The sequence below is a fragment of the Pogoniulus pusillus genome, chromosome 17 (genome assembly GCF_015220805.1).
Source record: "Pogoniulus pusillus isolate bPogPus1 chromosome 17, bPogPus1.pri, whole genome shotgun sequence".
NCBI classification, from domain to species: domain Eukaryota; kingdom Metazoa; phylum Chordata; class Aves; order Piciformes; family Lybiidae; genus Pogoniulus; species Pogoniulus pusillus.
In genome coordinates this window covers 3,067,298-3,091,262 of record NC_087280.1, presented here as the reverse complement: position 1 = coordinate 3,091,262, position 23,965 = coordinate 3,067,298, and the positions used below count along the sequence as shown (strand labels likewise).

The 23,965-nt window shown below is 57.0% G+C and overlaps 1 protein-coding gene across 1 annotated transcript in view; it reads right to left on the bottom strand.

Annotated features, from left to right (window-relative positions):
- CCDC33 (coiled-coil domain containing 33) overlaps positions 1-7,634 on the bottom strand; it is an 83,351-nt gene extending 75,717 nt beyond the window's left edge. The window contains exons 1-3 of the mRNA XM_064158175.1: positions 7,325-7,634; positions 4,645-5,114; positions 3,314-3,490 (exon numbers count right to left, since the gene is read on the bottom strand). Of these exons, the coding sequence (XP_064014245.1) occupies positions 3,314-3,490; positions 4,645-5,114; positions 7,325-7,634 (957 nt within the window). The remainder of the gene's footprint in view (positions 1-3,313; positions 3,491-4,644; positions 5,115-7,324) is intronic.
- Between the last annotated feature and the right edge of the window lie 16,331 nt (positions 7,635-23,965).

The following is a 23,965-nucleotide window of genomic DNA, read 5'->3' as shown; positions in this document are numbered from 1 at the left end:
AGCAACGTAGATGGATGTGCTGAGCAGGAAGGCAGAGGGCTTGGTGTGAGCAGCAGCCCTGTGAGAGGACCTCTCAGCCCTAGGAAGTTGCCTCTGCAGTTTTGGCTCTCCAAACTATGGACCAGCCAAGCCTTGGTGGGGTTTAGGAAGACATTTAGGCTCTCAGACTGTTAGGATTTAGAGTTCACCTTCACCACACACTGCAGGATCAACTTGAGATGCTCAGGGCTGAGACAGCAGGAGCCTGGTGTGAGCAGCTGCCCTGTGAGAGGATCTCTCAGCCCTCTGAAGTTGCCTCTGCAGTCTTGGCTCTCCAAACTATGCATCAGCCAAGCCCTGATGTGATTTAGGAAGACATTTAGGCTCTCAGCCTGTTAGGGTTTAGAGTTCACCTTCACCACACACTGCAGGATCAACTTGAGATGCTCAGGGCTGAGGCAGCAGGAGCCTGGTGTGAGCAGCTGCCCTGTGAGAGGACCTCTCAGCCCTCTGAAGTTGCCTCTGTAGTTTTGGCTCTCCAAACTATGCATCAGCCAAGCCCTGATGGGATTCAGGAAGACATTTAGACCTTCAGACTGTTAAGGTGGAGAGTTCACCTTCACCACACACTGCTTTGAGATGCTGAGGTTTGGAGCACCAAGAGCCAAAGCAGCAGCAAACCAACAGGCAGCTCCCAACCTTCTCCTGGTTGCAGCATCCTAGGGAGACTGAAATCTCCTTCCCAGTTCTGCTCCTCACCACCCTGATCTCCAAACCCTTCTCTGGTGTGAAGACTGAGCTCAGGCTTCACTTCAGGGCTCACCTTCACCATGCACTGCAGCAGTATCCCCACAGGATGCTTGGAGATGCTGAGGTTTGGAGCACCAAGAGCCAAAGCAGCAGCAAACCAACAGGCAGCTCCCAACTTACTCCTGGTTGCAGCATCCTAGGGAGACTGAAATCTCCTTCCCAGTTCTGCTCCTCACCACCCTGATCTCCAGACCCTTCTCTGGTGTGAAGACTGAGCTCAGGCTTCACTTCAGGGCTCACCTTCACCATGCACTGCAGCAGCATCCCCACAGGAGGCTTGGAGATGCTGAGGTTTGGAGCACCAAGAGCCAAAGCAGCAGCAAACCAACAGGCAGCTCCCAACCTTCTCCTGGTTGCAGTATCCTAGGAGTGCTTTTGGAGACTGAAATCTCCTTCCCAGTTCTGCCTGGTCCACCCTCCCCCCTCCCTACAAACCAGCAGGGCTCGACCCCCCTCTGATACATTTCCCAGTCCCTCCCAGGAGGGCAGGGAGCCAAATTCCACCCCCTCCTCTCAGCCTTTACTCTTAACTAAAGCCTACTCTTGGCAAATACTTGCAGGGTGACATCAGCAGCAGGTGATTTATGGCATCCCCTCGGGGGGCCCAGCAGCAGAACTGCATCTGCTGATGCCTGATCTGCCTCTCCTGGCCCAGCTCTGCATCCCAGCCCATTCCTATCGACTCCCACAGCTCCAGAGCTGCTGCTGAGATGTTTGCTGAGCAAACTCAATCAAGATCTGGCCAAGAAGCCTGTCTGGACAGTCCACTTTTGAGCTGAGCAGGCAGAGGATGGGTGAAAAATCCCTGGATCCCAGCATGCTGGGGGTTGGAAGGGATCTCTGGAGATCATTCAGTCCACCCAGATCCCCCCCTTCTCTAAATCAAGGCCACCCACAGAAGCTTACCCAACACCACCATGCCCAGGTGGGTTTGGAACCTCTCCAGAGAAGAATCGAGCTGGGTGAGATGCTGCTGCAGGGTTCTGTGGTGCTCAGCACCCTGCCCTCAGCTCAGGGGGCTGAGCAGGGCTCCAGCATCACATAACTGCTGTTAAATCATGGACAGAGAGCACAGGCATCCCAGGCCCCCACCTCTGTGCAGGGTACATCACAGGGAAGGGAGATGCCAACCCTATTCTCACCCTGCAGCTACCCCAACGTGGTCCCCAGGACCAAGAAGCTCATGGCCAGCACTGTGAGAGGAGCTCTCAGCCCTAGGAAGTTGCCCTTCTCCCTGCCTCTGCAGTCTTGGCTCTCCAAAGTATGGATCAGCCAAGCCCTGATGGGATTCAGGAAGACATTTAGGCTCTCAGCCTGTTAGGGTTTAGAGTTCACCTTCACCACACACTGCAGGATCAACTCATGATGCTTTGAGATGCTCAGGGCTGAGGCAGCAGGAGCCTGGTGCCAGCAGCTGCCCTGTGAGAGGACCTCTCAGCCCTCTGAAGTTGCCTCTGCAGTCTTGGCTCTCCAAACTATGCATCAGCCAAGCCCTGATGGGATTCAGGAAGACATTTAGGCTCTCAAATTGGAGTTTAGGGTTCACCTTCACCACACGCACTGCAGGATCAACTTGAGATGCTCAGAGGATGCCTGGGGAGGCTTCAGGAGGTCCCTCCTGTCTCTGCTGCTGGAATCCAGCTCAGAGGATGCCTGGGGAGGCTTCAGGAGGTCCCTCCTGTCTCTGCTGCTGGAATCCAGCTGAGGGGATGTCTGGGGAGGCTTCAGGAGATCTCTCCTGTCTCTGCTGCTGGAATCCAGCTCAGAGGATGCCTGGGGAGGCTTCAGGAGATCTCTCCTGTCTCTGCTGCTGGAATATAGCTGAGGGGATGCTTGAGGAGGCTTCAGGGGATCACTCCTGTCTCTGCTGCTGGAACCCAGCTGAGAGGAAGCCTGGGGAGGCTTCAGGGGATCTCTCCTGTCTCTGCTGCTGGAATCCAGCTCAGAGGAAGCCTGGGGAGGCTTCAGGAGGTCCCTCCTGTCCCTGCTGCTGGAACCCAGCTTTCCCAGGTGGATCCCACACCTCTGGGTGCCCACAGACAAGGGCTATCAGTGGCTGTGTCATTCTCACAGCCCTGTTTCCTTCCCTTTTATTTAAGTTCACATCCCCAAGGGTCCTCTTGGTCCACATCAACCCTGCCCGATGCCTCCTGCAGCTCGTAGGAGCCTTAGACTTGCGCTGCAAGACGAAACATTGAAGGTCTGTCGCCCCCAGATGCCCAGGAGCCAGCATTTAGAGATCAAAGTGACACCATCCAGGGCCTGGGGACAGCCACCTGGCGGCACTGCCTTTTGGAAGCAGACATGCCAGGCTGGATGTCTCATCCCCGTGGCCTCACAACCAGCCTGGGCATGAAGGAACAGCTGTTTGTACCCAAAGGGATAGGGTGGAGGTGGCCACGTCCCCTTGGGTCCCCTCCAGGTCCTCCTTAACACTGCCAAGCTCTGACGGGAAGCTGCTGTGAAGCCTTGAGAGGTTTTGCTCTGGGTTCAGGATGGTGACTTCTCCACCAGCTGCACTCACCTGTGCTGGCCAGGAGGCCAGATCCTGTCTGTAGCCTGGGGAGGAGAGGTGGAAACTGCTCAGTGGTCGCCTTAGGGTGGGCACGGAGGAAGAGGAGGAGGAGGAAGGATGCTCGTCTGCTGAATCACCGCTTAGGAGCTCTGGGGAGGAGCTGAGTGCAGGGTCAGCCCTCGGCCGCTGGGGAGAGGAGGAAGGGTTTGAAAGCACAGCTTTGGGCTCCAGCAATCCTTTCCCAGCTCCTCATAATCCCAGGGAGGTGCTCTGTCTGCATCCCAGCTCCATCTGCATCCCAGCTCCAGCACATCCCAGCTCCCTCCACATCCCAGCACCATCTGCATCCCAGCTCCATCTGCATCCCAGCTCTATCCTCATTCCAGTTCCATACACATATCATCTCCATCTGCATCCCAACACCATTGCATCCCCAACTCTCTCTGCATCCCCACTCCATCTGCATCCCAGCTCCATCACATTACAACTCCCTCTTCATCCCAACTCCATCCACATCCTGACTCCATCTGCATTCCAGCTCCATTGCATCCCCACTCAATCTGCATTCCAACTCCATCACATCCCAGCTCCATCTGCATCCCAACTCCTTTTCATCCCAACTCTATCTGCATCCCCACTCCATCTGCATCCCAGCTCCATCCTCATCCCAACTCCATATGCATTCCAACTCCATCCACATCTCAGCTCCATCTGCATTCCAACTCCATCACATCCCAGCTCCATCTGCATCCCATCTCCATCACATCCCAGCTCCATCTGCTTCCCATCTCCATCCGCATCCCAGCTCCATCTGCATCCCAGCTCTATCCACATTCCAGCTCTATCCACATTCCAGTTCCATACACATATCATCTCCATCTGCATCCCAACTCCATTGCATCCCAAACTCTCTCTGCATCCCAGCTCCATCACATTACAACTCCCTCTTCATCCCAACTCCATCCACATCCTGACTCCATCTGCATTCCAGCTCCATCTCATCCCAGCTCCATCTGCATCCCAACTCCATCGCATCCCAGCTCCATCTGCATCCCATCTCCATCTGCTTCCCATCTCCATCCGCATCCCAGCTCTATCCACATTCCAGTTCCATACACATATCATCTCCATCTGCATCCCCACTCCATCTGCATCCCAGCTCCATCCTCTATCACTTGGGCTCAGGAGCTCACCCTTCAGGGGACAATCTTTGGCCAGGAGATGGATTAAACCAGCCCTCATCATCCCCAAATCAGCTTTAACAACCCCCCCAAATCCAGGCTGAAGCAGATCATCCTTCTCCTGTTTCACCAGAGCACAGCACCCCCCAGCTCTCCCACCTGGAGGCAGCGGGCACGGCCCCGGGCGGGCAGCGAGTGGTAGGCGGACTCGGGCGTTGGCAGCGAGCGGTTGCAGGCAGGGATGGCCAGGACCGGGGATGCCGGGGTCGTGCCAGCTGCTTGCAGATGCCCTTCCTCCTGGCTGCCTGGTGTTTGGGGTGAGGCTGGCAGGACGGGAGGGCGGTGCTCGTGGAGGGAAGCGCTAAAAGCCAAGCGGCCGCAGTGCATGGCAGGCTGCTGGCTGCCCACCCGCAGCAGAGCCGTCACGGCGCTGTAGCGGTACCAATCCTCGTCCTTGCCGGCCGACAGCTTCATCCTGGGCTGGTTGGGGCGGGGGTAGATGGCAATGAAGGCCTGGCCCACCCTCTTGCCGCTCTTCCCCTTGGCCGTCCTCTCTGCCTTCATCCCCGGGAAGCGCAGGGCTTCGACGCGCAGCCTCACGTCGTGGTTCTTGTCGTTCTTGCAGAAGCCTGCCGGGAGCCACAGGGCTCAAAGGCTGCTGGCTGGCTGTGTGTCTGTCTGTCTGTCTGTCTGTCTGTCTGTCTGCCTGTGTCTGTGCCTGTCTGTCCATGTGTCTGTCTGTCCTTCTGTGCCTGTCTGGCTGTGTGCGTGTCTGGCCGTGTGGGTGTGTCTGTTTCTGACTCTGTCTGTCTGTCTGTCCATGTGTGTCTGTCTGTCTGTGTGTCTGTCTGTCTGTCTATGTGTCTGGCTGTCTGTGCCTGGCTCTGTGTGTGTGTGTGTCTGTTTCTGACTCTCTGTCTGTCTGTCTGTCCATGTGTGAGTGTCTGTCTGTGTGTCTGTCTGTCTGTGTGCATGTCTGTCTGTCTGTCTATGTCTGTGTCTGGCTGTCTGTGCCTCTGTGTGTGTGTGTGTGTGTGTGTCTCTGTCTGTCTGTCTATGTGTCTGTCTGTCTGTGCCTGGCTCTGTGCGTGTGTGTGTCTGTTTCTGTCTGTCTGTCTGTCTATGTGTCTGTCTGTCTGTGCCTGGCTCCCTCTGTGTGTGTGTGTCTGTTTCTGTCTGTGTTCATGTCTGTCTATGTCTGTGTCTGTCTGTCTGTGCCTGGCTCTGTGTGTGTGTGTGTGTGTGTCTGTTTCTGTCTGTCTGTCTGTGTGCATGTCTGTCTGTCTGTCTATGTGTCTGTCTGTCTGTCTGTGCCTGGCTCTCTGTCTGTCTGTGTGTGTTGGTGTCCTATTCAACATCTTTATGGATGCTCTGGAGCAGGGGATTGAGTCCAGCAGCAGTCAGTTTGCAGGTGACACCAAGCTAGGAGCAGCTGTGGAGCTGTTGGAGGGTAGCAGAGCCCTGCAGAGGGACCTGGCCAGGCTGCATGGGTGGGCAGAGGCCAAGGGGATGAGACTGAACAAGGCCAAGGGCAGGGATCTGCACTTTGGCCACAACAACCCCAAGCAGCACTAGAGGCTGGGGCCAGAGGGGCTGAGAGCAGGCAGGCAGAGAGGGAGCTGGGGGTGGTGGCAGAGAGGAGCTGCAGAGGAGGCAGCAGTGCCCAGGTGGGCAGCAGAGCCAATGGCATCCTGGGCTGGCTGAGGAGCAGTGTGGGCAGCAGGACAAGGGAGGTTCTTGTGCCCCTGTGCTCAGCACTGCTCAGGCCACCCCTGCAGTGCTGTGTCCAGCTCTGGACTCCACTGCAGAGAGCTGCTGAGGTGCTAGAAGGTGTTTGGAGCAGGGCAGCAAGGCTGGGGAGGGGCCTGGAGCACAGCCCTGTGAGGAGAGGCTGAGGGAGCTGGGGGGGTGCAGCCTGCAGCAGAGGAGGCTCAGGGCAGAGCTCATTGCTGCCTGCAGCTGCCTGCAGGGAGGCTGTAGCCAGCTGGGGTTGGGCTCTGCTGCCAGGCAGCCAGCAGCAGAAGAAGGGGACCCAGGCTCAAGCTGTGCCAGGGCAGGTCCAGGAGGAAGTTGCTGGCAGAGAGAGTGATTGGCACTGGAATGGGCTGCCCAGGGAGGTGGTGGAGTGGCTGTGGCTGGAGGTGTTGCAGCCAAGCCTGGCTGGGGCACTTAGTGCCATGGTGTGGTTGGTTGGGCAGGGCTGGGTGCTAGGTTGGGCTGGCTGAGCTTGGAGCTCTCTGCCAACCTGCTTGACTCTATGAGAAGCATCTTCTGGGCTCTTCCAGCAGCAGCTCAGCTTAGCTGTGCCCTGTGGCTGCCACTGAAAGAGTTACCTGTAGCTGGCTGCATCCAGGCTGGATAATTGGTGATGGAACAAGAGGAAATGGCCTTAAATTGCACAGGGGGGGAAGTTTGGGTTGGATATTAGCAACAATTTTATCCCTGAGGGGAACCATCAGGCCCTGGAGCAGGCTGCCCAGAGCAGTGGTGGAGTCAGCACCCCTGGAGGTGTGCAGAAGACATTAGGATGAGGAGCTTAGGCTAACAGTTGTGTGCTGGCAGGTGGCAGGTTCTGGTTGGACCTGACCCTGAAGGGCTTTTCCCACCAGATGGTTCCATGATTGCAGATTTTGGGAGGGTGATGGTGGTTGGGTACCTTCAAGCTCTCCACTCTCAGTTTGAACTTTGTCTTACCCACCCCACTAAGCTCAGCCAGCCTTGCCTCCAGCTTGGGGAGCGTGGTGCAGGCATCAGGACAAGCCCCTCTCCTTGCAGAGCCATGCTCCTGGGTCCCCCTCCTCATCAACCCAGCCTTGAGGAGTGCCCTCCAGCCCCTTACCTCTGGGCAGGGTGAAGGTGAACTTCCTCTTCTGGAAGGAGTAGATGTGGTTGAGGTCTTTCTGCTCGATGGTGTCGGTGGTGCTGGTGCAGCTCTGGACCACCTCCCCGCGGTCCACGTGGAGCTGGATGCCAGCACCGGAGCCCTCCAGCAGGGGGTTCTCCACGGTGAGCCTCAGGGCATAGCAGCCCCTCTGGTTAAACTGGGCACTCAGCACCTCAAACTCAAAGTCCAGGGTCTTCTCTTCAGCTCTCAGGCGAGAGCTTTGCAGGGCCAGGGGGATGTGAGGCTCCCCTGCCTTGCCTGCCATGGGGGCAGAGGGATGGGACCTGCAGAGGGACCTTTCTCAGCAGCTGGCACTTTGCAGGTCTCTGCCCTGCAGCAAGCCCTCCTGGCAGCCTGGGGCAGCTGAAGCAGCTTCTCTGCCACTTTCTCCTTCTCAGCAGGTGAATGCCTGGAGGGTGCCTCTGGGGACCTGCTGGCAGCTGTCAGAGGCAGCAAGCAAAGGGAGAGAAATCCCAGCCTCTGAAAAAGCCTCCTCGGGCACAGGGAGGAGATGCTGAGAGCTTTTCCTGCTCCACTGAGCAAAGATGAGAGCTCTGAACTGCAGTTTGTTTGCTGGTAACAAACCAGGTAACAAGAGGCAAAGTGGTGGCTGCCTTCCAGCAAACAGCCCCAGGCTAGCCAGGGTGATGCCAGGCACACAGACCTGTGTGCACAGGGCGTGCTGAGGCAAGGTGTGTGGCCCTGCAGGGAGTGGGTGGGAGGGGGACTGGAGGCTCCTCAAGCTCTTTTCCCTCAGAGATCCACCACAGAAGGGTTTGCTGCATGCTGCAGAGCCTCCAGGAGCTTCTGGGGTTGAAGCTGACAGATGCATCAACTTCCAACAAGTATATATGGGGCATGGAGCCATCTGAGTGCCAGCATGGTGAGGGTTGGAAGGGTCCTCCAGAGCTCAGCCAGTCCAAACCCTCTCCTGGGCACCCACAGCAGCTTGCCCAGCAGCACAGTGGCCAGGTAGGGTTGGAAGGGACCTTCAGAGCTCAGCCAGTCCAAACCCCCTCCTGGGCACCCACAGCAGCTTGCCCAGCAGCACAGTGGCCAGGTGAGGGTTGGAAGGGACCTCCAGAGCTCAGCCAGTCCAAACCCCCTCCTGGGCACCCACAGCAGCTTGCCCAGTACCACAGTGGCCAGGTGAGGGTTGGAAGGCACCTCCAGAGCTCAGCCAGTCTGAACCCTCTCCTGGGCACCCACAGCAGCTTGCCCAGTGCCACAGTGGCCAGGTGAGGGTTGGAAGGCACCTCCAGAGCTCAGCCAGTCTGAACCCTCTCCTGGGCACCCACAGCAGCTTGCCCAGTGCCACAGTGGCCAGGTGAGGGTTGGAAGGCACCTCCAGAGCTCAGCCAGTCCGAACCCTCTCCTGGGCACCCACAGCAGCTTGCCCAGTGCCACAGTGGCCAGGTGAGGGTTGGAAGGGTCCTCCAGAGCTCAGCCAGTCCAAACCCCCTCCTGGGCACCCACAGCAGCTTGCCCAGTGCCACAGTGGCCAGGTGAGGGTTGGAAGGCACCTCCAGAGCTCAGCCAGTCTGAACCCTCTCCTGGGCACCCACAGCAGCTTGCCCAGTGCCACAGTGGCCAGGTGAGGGTTGGAAGGCACCTCCAGAGCTCAGCCAGTCCGAACCCGCTCCTGGGCACCCACAGCAGCTTGCCCAGTGCCACAGTGGCCAGGTGAGGGTTGGAAGGGTCCTCCAGAGCTCAGCCAGTCCAAACCCCCTCCTGGGCACCCACAGCAGCTTGCCCAGCAGCACAGTGGCCAGGTGAGGGTTGGAAGCTCTCCAGAGAAGGAGACTCCACAGCCTCTTTGGGCAGCCTGCTCCAAGCCTCCTCCATCTTCACACCAAACATCTTTCTCCTCCTGTTCAGATGGAACCTTCTGGCTTCCAGTCTGTGCCCATTGCTCCTTGTCCTGTCCCTGGGCACTGCTGACAAGAGCCTGGCCCCAGCCTCTTGCCCCTCAGCCTTTAGCTCTTGCTGAGCATTGCTCAGATCCCCTCTGGAGCTGCTCTTCTGCAGGCTCCCAGCCCCAGGGCTCTCAGCCTTTGCTCCTCAGTGATGCTCCAGACCCTGCAGCACCTTCGTAGCCTCCCCTGGACTCTCTCCAGCAGTTCCCTGTCTCTCTTGAACTGGGGAGCCCAGAACTGGACACAACACTGCAGAGATGGCCTCACCAGGGCAGAGCAGAGGGAAAGGAGAACCTCCCTTGTCCTGCTGGTCACACTCTTCTTAGTGCACATCAGGACACCACAGACCTTCTTGGCCACACTGCTGACTCCTGATGACCTTTGTTGCCCACCAGCACTCTGTGGACTGAGCTGCTTTCCAGCAGGGCCAACCCCTCCCCTGCCCTGCTGCACATGGATCCTGCTATCCACATGCCAGTACAGTCTGACCCACTGGCATCCTGGGCTGGCTCAGGAGCAGTGTGGGCAGCAGGACAAGGGAGGTTCTTGTGCCCCTGTGCTCAGCACTGCTCAGGCCACCCCTGCAGTGCTGTGTCCAGCTCTGGGCTCCTGCATTGCAGAGAGATGCTGAGGTGCTGGAAGGTGTTTGGAGAAGGGCAGCAAGGCTGGGGAGGGGCCTGGAGCACAGCCCTGTGAGGAGAGGCTGAGGGAGCTGGGGGGGTGCAGCCTGCAGCAGAGGAGGCTCAGGGCAGAGCTCATTGCTGCCTGCAGCTGCCTGCAGGGAGGCTGTAGCCAGCTGGGGTTGGGCTCTGCTGCCAGGCAGCCAGCAGCAGCAGAAGAAGGGGACCCAGGCTGAAGCTGTGGCAGGGCAGGTCTGGGCTGGCTGTGAGGAGGAAGTTCCTGGCAGAGAGAGTGATTGGCATTGGAATGGGCTGCCCAGGGAGGTGGTGGAGTGGCTGTGGCTGGAGGTGTTGCAGCCAAGCCTGGCTGGGGCACTTAGTGCCATGGTGTGGTTGGTTGGGCAGGGCTGGGTGCTAGGTTGGGCTGGCTGAGCTTGGAGCTCTCTTCCAACCTGCTTGACTCTATGAGAAGCATCTTCTGGGCTCTTCCAGCAGCAGCTCAGCTTAGCTGTGCCCTGTGGCTGCTACTGAAAGAGTTACCTGTAGCTGGCTGCATCCAGGCTGGATGATTGGTGATGGAACAAGAGGAAATGGCCTTAAATTACACAGGGGGGGGAGTTTGGGTTGGATATTAGCAACAATTTTGTCCCTGAGTGGAACCATCAGACACAGGAGCAGGCTGCCCAGAGCAGTGGTGGAGTCAGCACCCCTGGAGGTGTGCAGAAGACTTTAGGATGAGGAGCTAGGTTGTGCTGGCTGAGCTTGGAGCTCTCTTCCAACCTGCTCGATTCTATGACTGGCCAGGGCTGGGTGCTAGGTTGGGCTGGCTGAGCTTGGAGCTCTCTTCCAACCTGCTTGAGTCTATGATTCTGTCACATCTCGTTGCCCCTGTGGCTGCTGAGAGGAGCAAGTTCCCACAGCTGTCGGGATGCTTGCAGTGAAACCTGAGCTGGGGCTGGAGCTGAGCTAGCAGCTGGCTCATCTCTAAGGCAGCTCCCTAGACAAAGCTCCACATTCCAGCCTCTTCATGCTGCTGCAAGCTTGGAACAACAAGATTATCCTGGGGAGGGGGGCTGGGGATGGTGAGAGTGGGTTGGGGGATAAAAAACAGCATCTGAGACCCTGGGGCATAAGATTTGGGCTCTTTTTGGTTTGCATTTGTGGCTGTGGGAGCAGCCCTGGGATCTTCAAAGCATCAAGGCAAGAACCTCTGCCAGAATCTATGCCCCCAAGAATCATAGAGCCAGGCAGGGTTGGAAGGGAGCACAAAGATCAGGCAGTTCCAACTCCCCTGCCATGGCCAGGGACACCCTACCCTAGAGCAGCCTGACCACAGCCTCAGCCAGCCTGGCTTTAAATGAGTTTGATGGGAAGGGATCTTAAAGATCATCCAGTTCCAACCCAGAATGAGTTGGAAGGGATCTTAAAGATCATCCAGTTCCAACCCAGAATGGGTGGGAAGGGATCTTAAAGATCATCCAGTTCCAACCCAGAATGGGTGGGAAGGGATCTTAAAGATCATCCAGTTCCAACCCAAAATGGGTCAAGTTGGAAGGGATCTTAAAGATCATCCAGTTCCAACCCAGAATGGGTCAGGTTGGAAGGGATCTTAAAGTTCATCCAGTTCCAACCCAGAATAGGTCAGGTTGGAAGGGATCTTAATGATGATCCAGTTCCAACCCAAAATGGGTCAGGTTGGAAGGGATCTTAAAGATCATCCAGTTCCAACCCAAAATGGGTCAGGTTGGAAGGGATCTTAAATCTCCACAGCCTCCCTGGAGGTGTTCAGGACCAGGCTGGATGAAGCCTTAAGCAACCTGTTCTAGTGGGAGGTGTCCCTGCCTATGGCACAGGGGGGGTTGGAACTGGCTGAGCTTTGAGATCCCTTCCAACCTAAACCCTTCTCTGATTCTATCCTCCATGGGTGCAGCCAGTTTTGAGCCCCAAAATGCCAACCTGCTGGAATGCCAACCTAGGCTGGGCATTAGAGTGCCTTGAGATGTTTTGCTGTGGCAACAACTGCCTCAGAGAGCTGCTGTGCACCTATGCAAGGGTCACTTGGCTAAGCCCAGCGTGGACACAGCTGGGTTAGGATGAGAAGCTGAAGGAAGGGAGGGAGGAGGGGAGAGGGAGGGGAAAAAAGCCACCAAACAACCTTGCAGGTCATTTTGTTCAGCATGGGCCACGAGGTTTTGGCTAAAGATTAAGCTCAGCCTTCAACCCTGATTAATTTTCCTCTGCTCCATGTGGCCTGGGCATCTGTTTGGCCAAGTTAGAGACTTTGCTTCTATGTTGCTGCCTCCTGGGCTGCCTGGAGCTGGTGGGAAGGATGTGGTGTCCAAAGAGGAGGTGGAGAAAGGTGATGCAGTAAAGCTGCCTGATCTTCCTCACTGCCTGATCCTCCTCACTGCCTTCTGGGGACTTCTATGTTGCTGCCTCCTGGGCTGCCTGGAGCTGGTGGGAAGGATGTGGTGTCCAAAGAGGAGGTGGAGAAAGGTGATGCAGTAAAGCTGCCTGATCTTCCTCATTGCCTGATCCTCCTCACTGCCTGATCTTCCTCACTGCCTGATTCTCCTCACTGCCTGATCCTCCTCACTGCCTGATCTTCCTCACTGCCTGATCCTCCTCACTGCCTGCTGAGGACTTCTACCTTGCTACCTCCTGGGCTGCCTGGAGCTGGTGGGAAGGATGTGGTAGCCAAGGAGCAGGTGGAGAAAGGTGACACAGCAAAGCTGCCTGATCCTCCTCACTGCCTGATCCTCCTCACTGCCTGATCCTCCTCATTGCCTGATCCTCCTCACTGCCTGATCTTCCTCACTGCCTGGTCTTCCTCAGTGCCTGCACTCACCCCTGGGCCAAGAAGAAGAAGGAGAAGGAGAAAAAAGAGAAGGAGAAGGAGAAGGAGAAGGACAAGGACAAGGAGAAGGAGAAGGAGAAGAAGGAAGAGAAGGAAAAGAAGGAGAAAAAGAAGAAGGAGAAGAAGGAGGAGGAGAAGAAGAAGGAGGAGGAGAAAAAAGAGAAGGAGAAGAAGAAGGAGGAAAAGGAGAAGGAAAAGAAAGAGAAGAAGGAGATTACAAAGAAGAAGAAGAAGGAGAAGAAGAAGGAGGAGAAAAAAGAGAAGGAGAAGGAGAAGGAGAAGGAGAAGGAGAAGGAGAAGGAGAAGGAGAAGGAGAAGGAGAAGGAGAAGGAGAAGGAGAAGGAGAAGGAGAAGGAGAAGGAGGAGAAAAAGAAGGAGAAGAAGGAGAAGGAGAAGAAGAAGGAGAAAAAGGAGAAGGAAAAGAAAGAGAAGAAGGAGATTACAAAGAAGAAGAAGAAGGAAAAGAAGGAGAAGAAGACGATTAAGGAGAAGAAGGAGGAGAAGAAGGAGATTAAGGAGAAGAAGAAGAGAAAGGAAGAAGAAGAAGAAGAAAACAAGGGGGTTGGGTCAAGCTCTGCTTAATGAAGAAGAAGAAAGAAGTGAAGAAAAAAAAAAGAAAGAAGGGGGCTGGGTCAAGCTCTGCTTGATCAAAGGGAGAGCAGAGCACGGGGTTGGCTGTTTTTGAGTTTCTAAACCCCAAGGTGGCCCCCAGCCAAAGGCCTCCTGGCGATGGAGGGGATAAAGTTCCCCGAGCCACCGCCAGCCTCCGTTCCGCCGCTCCTTGCTGCTCTGAACTTTGCCTTTAAGCTTGGATGGTCACAGCCACTTCAGGCTCCAGGCAGTGGATGCTTTAGACCCGGCTTAGACCCAGCTTAGCCAAGCCACTGCTGCTCCTGACAGCCCTGCCAGGACAGTTGGAGGAAGGTAACTTGCTGCAGGTTTGGGGTTGGGGTTTTGTGTTCCCTTGGTTGTCGTTGGGGGGGGAGCTTTTATCCTCCTTTTCTTCCTCCTCCTCCTCCCTCATCCTCCTCCTCCCTCCTCCTCATCCTCCTTCTCCTCCTCTCCTTATTGTCATCACTTAGTGCAAACTTAGGATGGATTGGGGGTAGGGAAGAGGAGGAGGAGGAGGAGGGGGGAAGGGGAGCTGAGCTGAAGCACCCCTACGGAGCTGATCGCTGCAGGTTGCAAGGGAGAGCTGCAATCTGCAGCTTCTTTGCTTGTGGGGAGGCAAATCCTGCACTGGGGGTGGGAGCTGCCCCCCCACCCCCCCACCCCTCACTCCCCTCTCCCCCCAAATCTTTTCAACTGGGATTTTGCCTCCTTTTTTTGGGGAGGGGGAGAGCAATCCCTGCTGAGGAGGGGGTAGGGAGTGGGTGGAGAGGGCTTTTTCTGGGAGGTGCTGGCTGCCCCCCCTGGGAGATGCTCACTTCCCACCAGCATCCCAGGAGCAGAAGCTATCCCTGAACCCCCAATCCCACCCCCAAGCCAACAGGTGACTCTCAGCAGCTTTTGGTGGGATGCTTTGGTCTCCTTTTCCCCTTCCCTTGCCTTGCAGGGTGGTTTTGGTGGGATGCTTTGGTCTCCTTTTCCCCCTCCCTTGCCTTGCTGGGGTTGGAGGCTGCAGGGTGGCTTTGGTGAGATCCTTTGGTCTCCTTTTCCCTTTCCCTTGCCTTGCAGGGTGGATTTGGTGGGATGCTTTGGTCTCCTTTTCCCCCTCCCTTGGCTTGCAGACTGGTTTTGGTGGGATCCTTTGGTCTCCTTTTCCCCTTCCCTTGCCTTTCAGGGTGGATTTGGTGGGATCCTTTGGTCTCCTTTTCCCCCTCCCTTGCCTTGCAGACTGGTTTTGGTGGGATACTTTGGTCTCCTTTTCCCCCTCCCTTGCCTTGCAGGGTGGTTTTGGTGGGATCCTTTGGTCTTCTTTTCCCCCTCCCTTGCCTTGCAGACTGGTTTTGGTGGGATCCTTTGGTCTCCTTTCCCCCCTCCCTTGCCTTGCAGACTGGTTTTGGTGGGATCCTTTGGTCTCCTCTTCCCCCTCCCTTGCCTTGCAGGGGTTGGAAGGTGCAGAGTGGCTTTGGTGGGATGCTTTGGTCTCCTTTTCCCCCTCCCTTGCCTTGCAGGGGTTGGAGGCTGCAGAGTGGTTTTGGTGGGATGCTTTGGTCTCCTTTTCCCCTTCCCTTGGCTTGCAGGGTGGCTTTGGTGGGATCCTTTGGTCTCCTTTTCCCCCTCCCTTGCCTTGCAGGGTGGTTTTGATGGGATCCTTTGGTCTCCTTTTCCCCTTCCCTTGCCTTGCAGGGTGGATTTGGTGGGATGCTTTGGTCTCCTTTTCCCCTTCCCTTGGCTTGCAGGGGTTGGAGGCTGCAGGGTGGCTTTGGTGGGATGCTTTGGTCTCCTTTTCCCCCTCCCTTGCCTTGCAGGGTGAATTTGGTGGGATCCTTTGGTCTCCTTTCCCCCCTCCCTTGCCTTGCAGGGGTTGGAAGGTGCAGAGTGGTTTTGGTGGGATCCTTTGGTCTCCTTTTCCCCCTCCCTTGCCTTGCAGGGGTTGGAGGCTGCAGAGTGGCTTTGATGGGATGCTTTGGTCTCCTTTTCCCCCTCCCTTGCCTTGCAGGAGTTGAAGGGTGCAGGGTTGTGAGAGTGGAGGTGTGGGGGGGGCTTCATCTGCAGCAGGTGCAGAGCCAGGAGCCTACCACTAACCTTCAACAGCTTCTTGGGCTGAAGTGTTGAAGCTGCTCTTGAGTTTGGCAGCAGAGAAAGAGACTTGTTTGGCTTTCTGCTGAGTGTGTTTGTGGTCTCCAGGGTGGATTTGTGATCTGCAGAGGAAAGAGTTGGAGCAGCTCCCCCCTGGCTCTCCCTGAGGAGGTGGAAGTCGAGGTGCAGAAGGGATTTAAGGGTGAGCAGAGGTTGGATGGGAGGAAGGAAGAGGAAGGAAAACACAGGCAGAGCAGGATGCAAAAAAAAAACCTCCCCCTGGACTTTTCCCTACCCCAGGAATGGGATTTTCCCAAGGGGAGAGCTGTGGGCTGTGTGAGGTCACCAGCCACAGGCTTGCCTGCATTAGCTCATCAGTGCCATGAGTTCAGTGCTCTCAGCCTGTCCCAGGGGGAAGGGCAGGCAATGACTTCTTAGAGGTCCCAGGCTCCAGAGTGAGTGTCTGCTCCTCTGGGCAGCTTGGGAGCAGGATGGGATCTTCCCACTGGGAAAGCCCTTGGCAAGGGCTGATTGGGGCATCTTTGGTGCTTGGAGAGCCCCAGAGCCAGTGAGGTTGGTGGTGGGAAGGGATGGGTCTGATTGTCCTCTTGCCCTTCCTGGCTGAGCACTTTCTGGTCTCCTTTTGAGGCTGGGAGGCTGAGTTTGGTGGACTTCACTATGAGGTCAGGTTGGGAGAGTTGGGGCTGTTTAGTCTGGAGGAGAGAAGGCTCCAAGGAGACCTTAGAGCAACCTCCCAGTACCTGGAGGGGGCTATAGGAAATGTGGGGAGGGACTTTAGACAAGGGCTGGGAGTGACAGGAGGAGGGGGAATGGCTTTGAGCTGGGAGAGGGGAGACTGAGACTGGAGATGAGGAAGAAACTCTGGAGAGTGAGGGTGGCCCAGGGAGGTTGTGGCTGTCCCCTCCCTGCAGGTGTTCAGAGCCAGGTTGGATGAGGCCTTGAGCAACCTGGGCTGGTGAGAGGTGTCCCTGCCCATGGCAGGAGGGGTGGGACTGGATGAGTCTTCAGAACCTTTCCAACTCAAACCCTTCTGTGGTTCCATGACTCTGGGGATGGAGATACCAGGCCCAGCTCCTGTTGGCATGAGGCTGGGCTTTGCTTCTCCAAGCATCAGGTGAAACCCCTTCAAGAAAGGGCTTGGAGACCTTTGAGAAAGCCACCCTCTGATTGCCATCCTCTGGCTGCCCTCCTACAAAGCCATCCTCTGGCTGCCCTCCTACAAAGCCATCCTCTGGCTGCCATCCTCTGGCTGCCATCCTCTGGCTGCCATCCTCTGGCTGCCCTCCTACAAAGCCACCCTCTGATTGCCATCCTCTGGCTGCTCTCCTACAAAGCCATCCTCTGGCTGCCCTCCTACAAAGCCATCCTCTGGCTGCCATCCTACAAAGCCACCCTCTGATTGCCATCCTCTGGCTGCTCTCCTACAAAGCCATCCTCTGGCTGTCCTCCTACAAAGCCATCCTCTGACTGCCACCCTCTGATTGCCATCCTCTGGCTGCCCTCCTACAAAGCCATCCTCTGGCTGCCATCCTCTGGCTACCACCCTCTGATTGCCATCCTCTGGCTGCTCTCCTACAAAGCCATCCTCTGGCTGCCATCCTCTGGCTACCATCCTCTGGCTACCATCCTCTGGCTGCTGTCCTCTGGTTGCCATCCTCTGGTTGCCCTCCTACAAAGCCACCCTCTGATTGCCATCCTCTGGCTGCCCTCCTACAAAGCCATCTTCTGGCTGCCATCCTCTGGCTACCATCCTCTGGCTACCATCCTCTGGTTGCCCTCCTACAAAGCCATCCTCTGGCTGCCATCCTCTGGCTACCATCCTCTGGCTACCATCCTCTAGCTGCTGTCCTCTGGTTGCCATCCTCTGGCTGCTCTCCTACAAAGCCATCCTCTGGTTGCCATCCTCTGGGTACCATCCTCTGGCTGCCCTCCTACAAAGCCATCTTCTGGCTGCTGTCCTCTGGTTGCCATCCTCTGGTTGCCCTCCTATGAAGACATCCTCTGGTTGCCCTCCTACAAAGCCATCCTCTGGTTGCCATCCTCTGGTTGCCCTCCTACAAAGCCATCCTCTGGCTGCTCTCCTATGAAGCCATCCCCTGGTTGCCATCCTCAGCTTGCCCTCCTCCAAAGCCATCCCCTGGTTGCCAACCTCAGCTTGCCCTCCTCCAAAGCCATTCCCCTGGTTGCCAACCTCAGCTTGCCCTCCTCCAGTGTCATCCTCTGGCTGCCTTCCTCCAAAGCCATCCTCTGGCTGCTCTCCTATGAAGCCATCCCCTGGTTGCCACCCTCAGCTTGCCCTCCCCCAAAGCCATCCTCAGGCTGCCAGCCTACCCAGGCCATCTCTGTGCCACCCCTGGCTTGGCAGGACCCAGACCAGCTGCCAGCAGCATGGCTGCAGGATGCCAATTGAATTAGAGGAGCATTTCACTTAAACAACTCTTCCCTCCTCACCCCTCTACTCCCCTCCCCCCCCACTCCCCTTCCCCAGCCCAAGGGCTCCCTGAACAACTCTGAAATGAGATCTTTATCACTTTTATTAAAAGCTCTACACAAAGCATCACCATTAAAGGGGAGGAAGGAAGGAGGAGGAGGAGGAGGAGGAGGGGTTGGGCTCCCCCCATCCTCACTGCACCACCTCCCCTCTGCATCCCTTGGTGGTGGTGGGATGCAAAAGCTCCCCAGAGAGTGATGGATAAGTGGGAAATGAAGGAGCTTTATTGAAGCCATCAATCTGCTGCCATCAAAGGAGCGAGGCTGTTTGGGTAGAGGTTAGGTGGAGGAGCAAAGGGATCAAGTTTCGGGCTGGGGAGGGGGGGAGGTGGGAAAAGCAAGGCAGGGAGAAGCTCCTGGCTCAGCCCTGGCAGGAGGAGCCAGGGCCAAGGGTGGGGAGAGGTAGCCTTGCCCTGGCTGGGGATGCTGCTCCTGCTGAGGCTTTGGCACCTGCTGCCTCCTCCTCCTCCTCCTCCTCCTCCTCTTTTGAGGAGGACTAAGAGGGTTAACTCTTCCCAGTGGTTTTCCACTCCCTAAAGGGATATTGCTGCAGGAAAACTGGGGAGAGCCTTCTCAGAAGGGCACAAAGGGCAAAGGTTTGAAACCAGAGCAGGAGAGGGTTAGGTTGGGCCTTAGAAGTGCTTTACTCTGAGGGTGCTGAGATGCTGGAAGGGGTTGCCCAGAGGAGTTGGGGGACATCTTGTGCCTGGAAGTGTCCAAGGCTGGGTTGGATGAGGTTTTGAGCAACCTGGGCTAGTGGGAGGTGTCCCTGCCTATGGCAAGGAGGTTGGAGCTAGATGATCTCTTAAGGTCCTTTCCAACTCATTCCATCATTCTCTGATGATCTCTCAGGTCAGTTCCAACTCATTCCATCATTCTATGCTGATCTCTGAGGCCTTTTCCAGCTCATTCCATGATTCCATGATGATCTCTAAGGTCCTTTCCAACTCATTCCATGATCCTGTGATGATCTTTAAGGCCCTTTCCAGCTCTATGGTTCCATGATGATCTCTAAGGACCTTTCCAACTCATTCCATGACTCAATAATGATCCTTAAAGTCCTTTCCAATTCTATGATGATCTCTACTGTCCTTTCCAACTCGTTCCATGATGATCCTTAAGTTCCTTTCCAACTCATTCCATGATTCTATGATGATCTCTAAGATCTTTTCCAACTCATTCCATGATCCTATGATGATCTTTAAGGCCCTTTCCAGCTCTATGATTCCATGATGATCCCTAAGGTCCTTTCCAACTCATTCCATGATTCCATGATGATCCTTAAGGTCCTTTCCAACTCATTCCATGACTCTATGCTGATCTCTAAAGCCCTTCCCAACTCATTCCATGACTCTATGATGATCTTTAAGGTCCTTCCCAACTCATTCCATGAGTCCATGATGATCCTTAAGGTCCTCTCCAACTCTATGATGATCTCTAAAGTCCTTTCCAACTCATTCCATGATTCTATGATGACCTTTAAGGTCATTTCCAACTCATTCCATGACTCTGCTGATCTCTAAGGTCCTTTCCAACTCATTCCATGATTCCATGATGATCTTTAAGGTCCTTTCCAACTCGTTCCATGATGATCCTTAAGGTCCTTTCCAACTCTATCATGATCTCTAAGATCCTTTCCAACTCATTCCATGATTCCATGATGATCCTTAAGGTCCTTTCCAACTCTATGATGATCTTTTAAGGTCCTTTCCAACTCATTCTATGATGATCTCCTGCTAGGGGTGAGGTCAGAGGGACAGAGCAGAATCCTATGCTGGCTTTTGGAGCTGGTCATAGAATCCTAGAATCAAGCAGGTTGGCAGAGAGCTCCAAGCTCAGCCAGCCCAACCTAGCACCCAGCCCTGCCCAACCAACCACACCATGGCACTAAGTGCCCCAGCCAGGCTTGGCTGCAACACCTCCAGCCACAGCCACTCCACCACCTCCCTGGGCAGCCCATTCCAGTGCCAATCACTCTCTCTGCCAGCAACTTCCTCCTCACAGCCAGCCCAGACCTGCCCTGGCACAGCTTCAGCCTGGGTCCCCTTCTTCTGCTGCTGGCTGCCTGGCAGCAGAGCCCAACCCCAGCTGGCTACAGCCTCCCTGCAGGCAGCTGCAGGCAGCAATGAGCTCTGCCCTGAGCCTCCTCTGCTGCAGGCTGCACCCCCCCAGCTCCCTCAGCCTCTCCTCACAGGGCTGTGCTCCAGGCCCCTCCCCAGCCTTGCTGCCCTTCTCCAAACACCTTCCAGCACCTCAGCAGCTCTCTGCAATGCAGGAGCCCAGAGCTGGACACAGCACTGCAGGGGTTGCCTGAGCAGTGCTGAGCACAGGGGCACAAGAACCTCCCTTGTCCTGCTGCCCACACTGCTCCTGAGCCAGCCCAGGATGCCATTGGCTCTGCTGCCCACCTGGGCACTGCTGCCTCCTCTGCAGCTCCTCTCTGCCACCACCCCCAGCTCCCTCTCTGCCTGCCTGCTCTCAGCCACTCTGGCCCCAGCCTCTAGTGCTGCTTGGGGTTGTTGTGGCCAAAGTGCAGAACCTGCCCTTGGCCTTGTTCAGTCTCATCCCCTTGGCCTCTGCCCACCCATGCAGCCTGGCCAGGTCCCTCTGCAGGGCTCTGCTACCCTCCAACAGCTCCACAGCTGCTCCTAGCTTGGTGCCATCTGCAAAGTGACTGCTGCTGGACTCAATCCCCTTCTCCAGGTCATCAATAGAGATATTGACCAGGACTGTGCCCAGCACTGCTCCCTGGGGCACAGCACTGGTGCCAGCTGCCAGCTGGATGTGGCTCCATTCACCACCACTCTCTGGCCCTAGCCTTGCAACCAGTTCTTGGCCCATACCAGAGTGAGTCTGTCCAGGCCAGGAGCTGCCAGCTATGCCAGACAGAATCCTTCCTCTCCACACTGCTGGCTGAACCAAAGGACATCCCCAGGAAGATGCTGCCCTATGCCAGGGCTGCCTTTAGCTACCCAAAGCCCAAAGCTCTGCCAGGCTTTGGTGTCCCCTCTGTGGGGGTGGAAAGGAGCTTGTGTGCAGTGCCAGGAGCTCCCCAGGCTCCTTCTACCTTTGGAGTGGAGCTCTGCATTCCTGGGAGGTGAGCTCACAGCAGCATCCTCAGGCAGGCAGAGCCAAGGGAGGGCAGGAGAGTCTGTGGCTGCCTTCAGGATGGGCTCTGGGCTCCATCTGGCTTGGGGGGGGGGGATGGGGAGGGAGGTTGGTGGGGGTGGGACAGTGATGTCACCCTGACCTCAACCCCATGTTGGGGCAAGGAGGGAAGGGATCTGCTTTCTAGCAAGCTCTTGGCTCTTTGGGATGGGAGGTGAAGATCTCTGCTCCCAGGTCCTTGACCTAAAGGGAGTCTCTGAAGGGAGGGAACCTCAAAACCCGACTGGGGATGTGACATCCAGGGGCAGGGTGGCTGTGGTGACAAAGTGCCATTTGTCTGCCCAGGCACAGGGCTCCCTGCAGGGCCACAGCCTTGGCTTGGAGAAGCTCTTTGAAGCATCCAGCAGGGGCCCTGGTGAAGAGCAGCTGTGCAAACAGCAGCCTGGGGCAGAGCTACTGCCTCCACTCAGCCATCTCCTGCCCTTCCTCCCTTTAGAGCCACCAAGCAGCTCCAGGAGGGGCTGGTGACACTGCCAAGGTGGCAGGTGAGGTGCCCACAGGTCCTAGGTTGGTTCTTGGAGCTGCCTGGCACTGGGGGGACACTGCCAAGGTGGCAGGTGAAGGTGGCTACAGCTCCTGGATTGGTTCTTGGAGCAGCCTGGCACTGGGGTGACACTGCCAAGGTGTCAAGTGAGATGTCCACAGCTCCTGGGTTGGCTCCTGGAGCTGCCTGGCACTGGGGGGACACTGCCAAGGTGGCAGGTGAAGGTGGCTACAGCTCCTGGATTGGTTCTTGGAGCAGCCTGGCACTGGGGTGACACTGCCAAGGTGTCAAGTGAGATGTCCACAGCTCCTGGGTTGGCTCCTGGAGCTGCCTGGCACTGGGGGCACACTGCCAAGGTGTCAGGTGAGGTGTCCTGGCACAGGGGAGACACAGCCAAGGTGTCAAGTGAGGTGGCCACAGCTCCTGGGTTGGTTGCTGGAGCTGCCTGGCATTGGGAGGGCATTGCCAAGGTGTCAAGTGAGATGTCCAAAGCTCCTGGGTTGGCTCCTGGAGCTGCCTGGCACTGGGGGCACACTGCCAAGGTGTCAAGTGAGATGTCCACAGCTCCTGGGTTGGCTCCTGGAGCTGCCTGGCTTTAGGGGGACACTGCCAAGGTGTCAGGTGAGGTGTCCTGGCACTGGGGGGACACTGCCAAGGTGTAGGTTCAGGAGTCCACAGCTCCTGGGTTGGTTCTTGGAGCTGCCTGGCACTGGGAGGACACTGCCAAGGTGTCAGGTGAGATGTCCACAGCTCCTGGGTTGGTTCTTGGAGCTGCCTGGCATTGGGGGGACACTGCCAAGGTGCAGAGTGAGGTGTCCTGGCATTGGGGGGACACTGCCAAGGTGCCAGGTGAGGTGTCCACAGCTCCTGGGTTGGCTCCTGGAGCTGCCTGGCATTAGGAGGGACACCTTTGGGCACTGCCTTTCCAAGAGGGGTGGCTGCTGACCTGGTGGGCCATAGCTGTGGGGGAGCAGCAGAGGGTGTGAGGCTGTCTGGGCCAAAGTCATCAGCCAGTCAGTGGGAGAAGGAGAAACAAGAGCCTGTTGGGTCTGGCATGGTGACAAATCCTCCTCTCTCCTCTGTCCCTGCAGAGAGACAGAGAGAGAAAGGCTGAACCTTGGCATCCTGGGGCTGGGGGAGGTTGGCTGCTGTGCAGGGGGAGGCACAGAAGGGCACCAGGGGGGCAGAGAAGGGCATCAGGGGGACAGAGAAGGGCACCAGGGGGACACAGGAGGGCAGCAGGGGAGCAAAGAAGGGCACCAGGGAGGCACAGAAGGGCACCAGGGGGACACAGGAGGGCACCAGGGGAGCAAAGAAGGGCAGCATGGAGACACAGAAGGGCAGCAGGGGGGCAGAGAAGGGCAGCATGGAGACACAGAAGGGCACCAGGGGGACACAGGAGGGCACTGGAGGGACACAGAAGGCACCAGGGAGGCACAGAAGGGCACCATGGGAGCAGAGAAGGGCACCAGGGGAACACAGAAGGCACCAGGGAGGCACAGGAGGGCACCAGGGGGACACAGGAGGGCACCAGGGGAGTGGAGAAGGGCAGCATGGAGACACAGAAGGGCAGCAGGGGGACACAGGAGGGCACTGGGGGACAGAGAAGGGCAGCATGGAGATACAGAAGGGTACCACGGGGACAGAGAAGGGCAGCAGGGGGACAGAGAAGGGCAGCAGGGGGACACAGAAGGGCAGCAGGGGGACACAGGAGGGCACCAGGGGGACACAGGAGGGCACCAGGGGGACACAGGAGGGCACCAGGGGAGCAAAGAAGGGCAGCATGGAGACACCGAAGGGCAGCAGGGGGGCAGAGAAGGGCAGCAGGGGGACACAGGAGGGCAGCAGGGGGGCAGAGAAGGGCACCGAGGGGGGACACAGGAGGGCACCAGGGGGGCAGAGAAGGGCAGCATGGAGACACAGAAGGGCAGCATGGAGGCACAGAAGGGCACTAGGGGTAGAGAAGGGCAGCATGGAGACACAGAAGAGCACCAGGGGGCAGAGAAGGGCACCAGGGAGACACAGAAGGGCAGCATGGAGACACAGAAGGGCAGCAGGGGGACACAGGAGGGCACCAGGGGGGCAGAGAAGGGCAGCATGGAGACACAGAAGGGCAGCATGGAGGCACAGAAGGGCACTAGGGGTAGAGAAGGGCAGCATGGAGACACAGAAGAGCACCAGGGGGCAGAGAAGGGCACCAGGGAGACACAGAAGGGCAGCAGGGGGGCAGAGAAGGGCACCATGGAGACACAGGAGGGCAGGAGGGGGGCAGAGCCGTGCTGAGATCTCCTCCGTGCCGCTGATGGAGCCAGGACGTGAGCCCTGCGCTGGCTCTGGGGATGCTGCCGGCGTGGG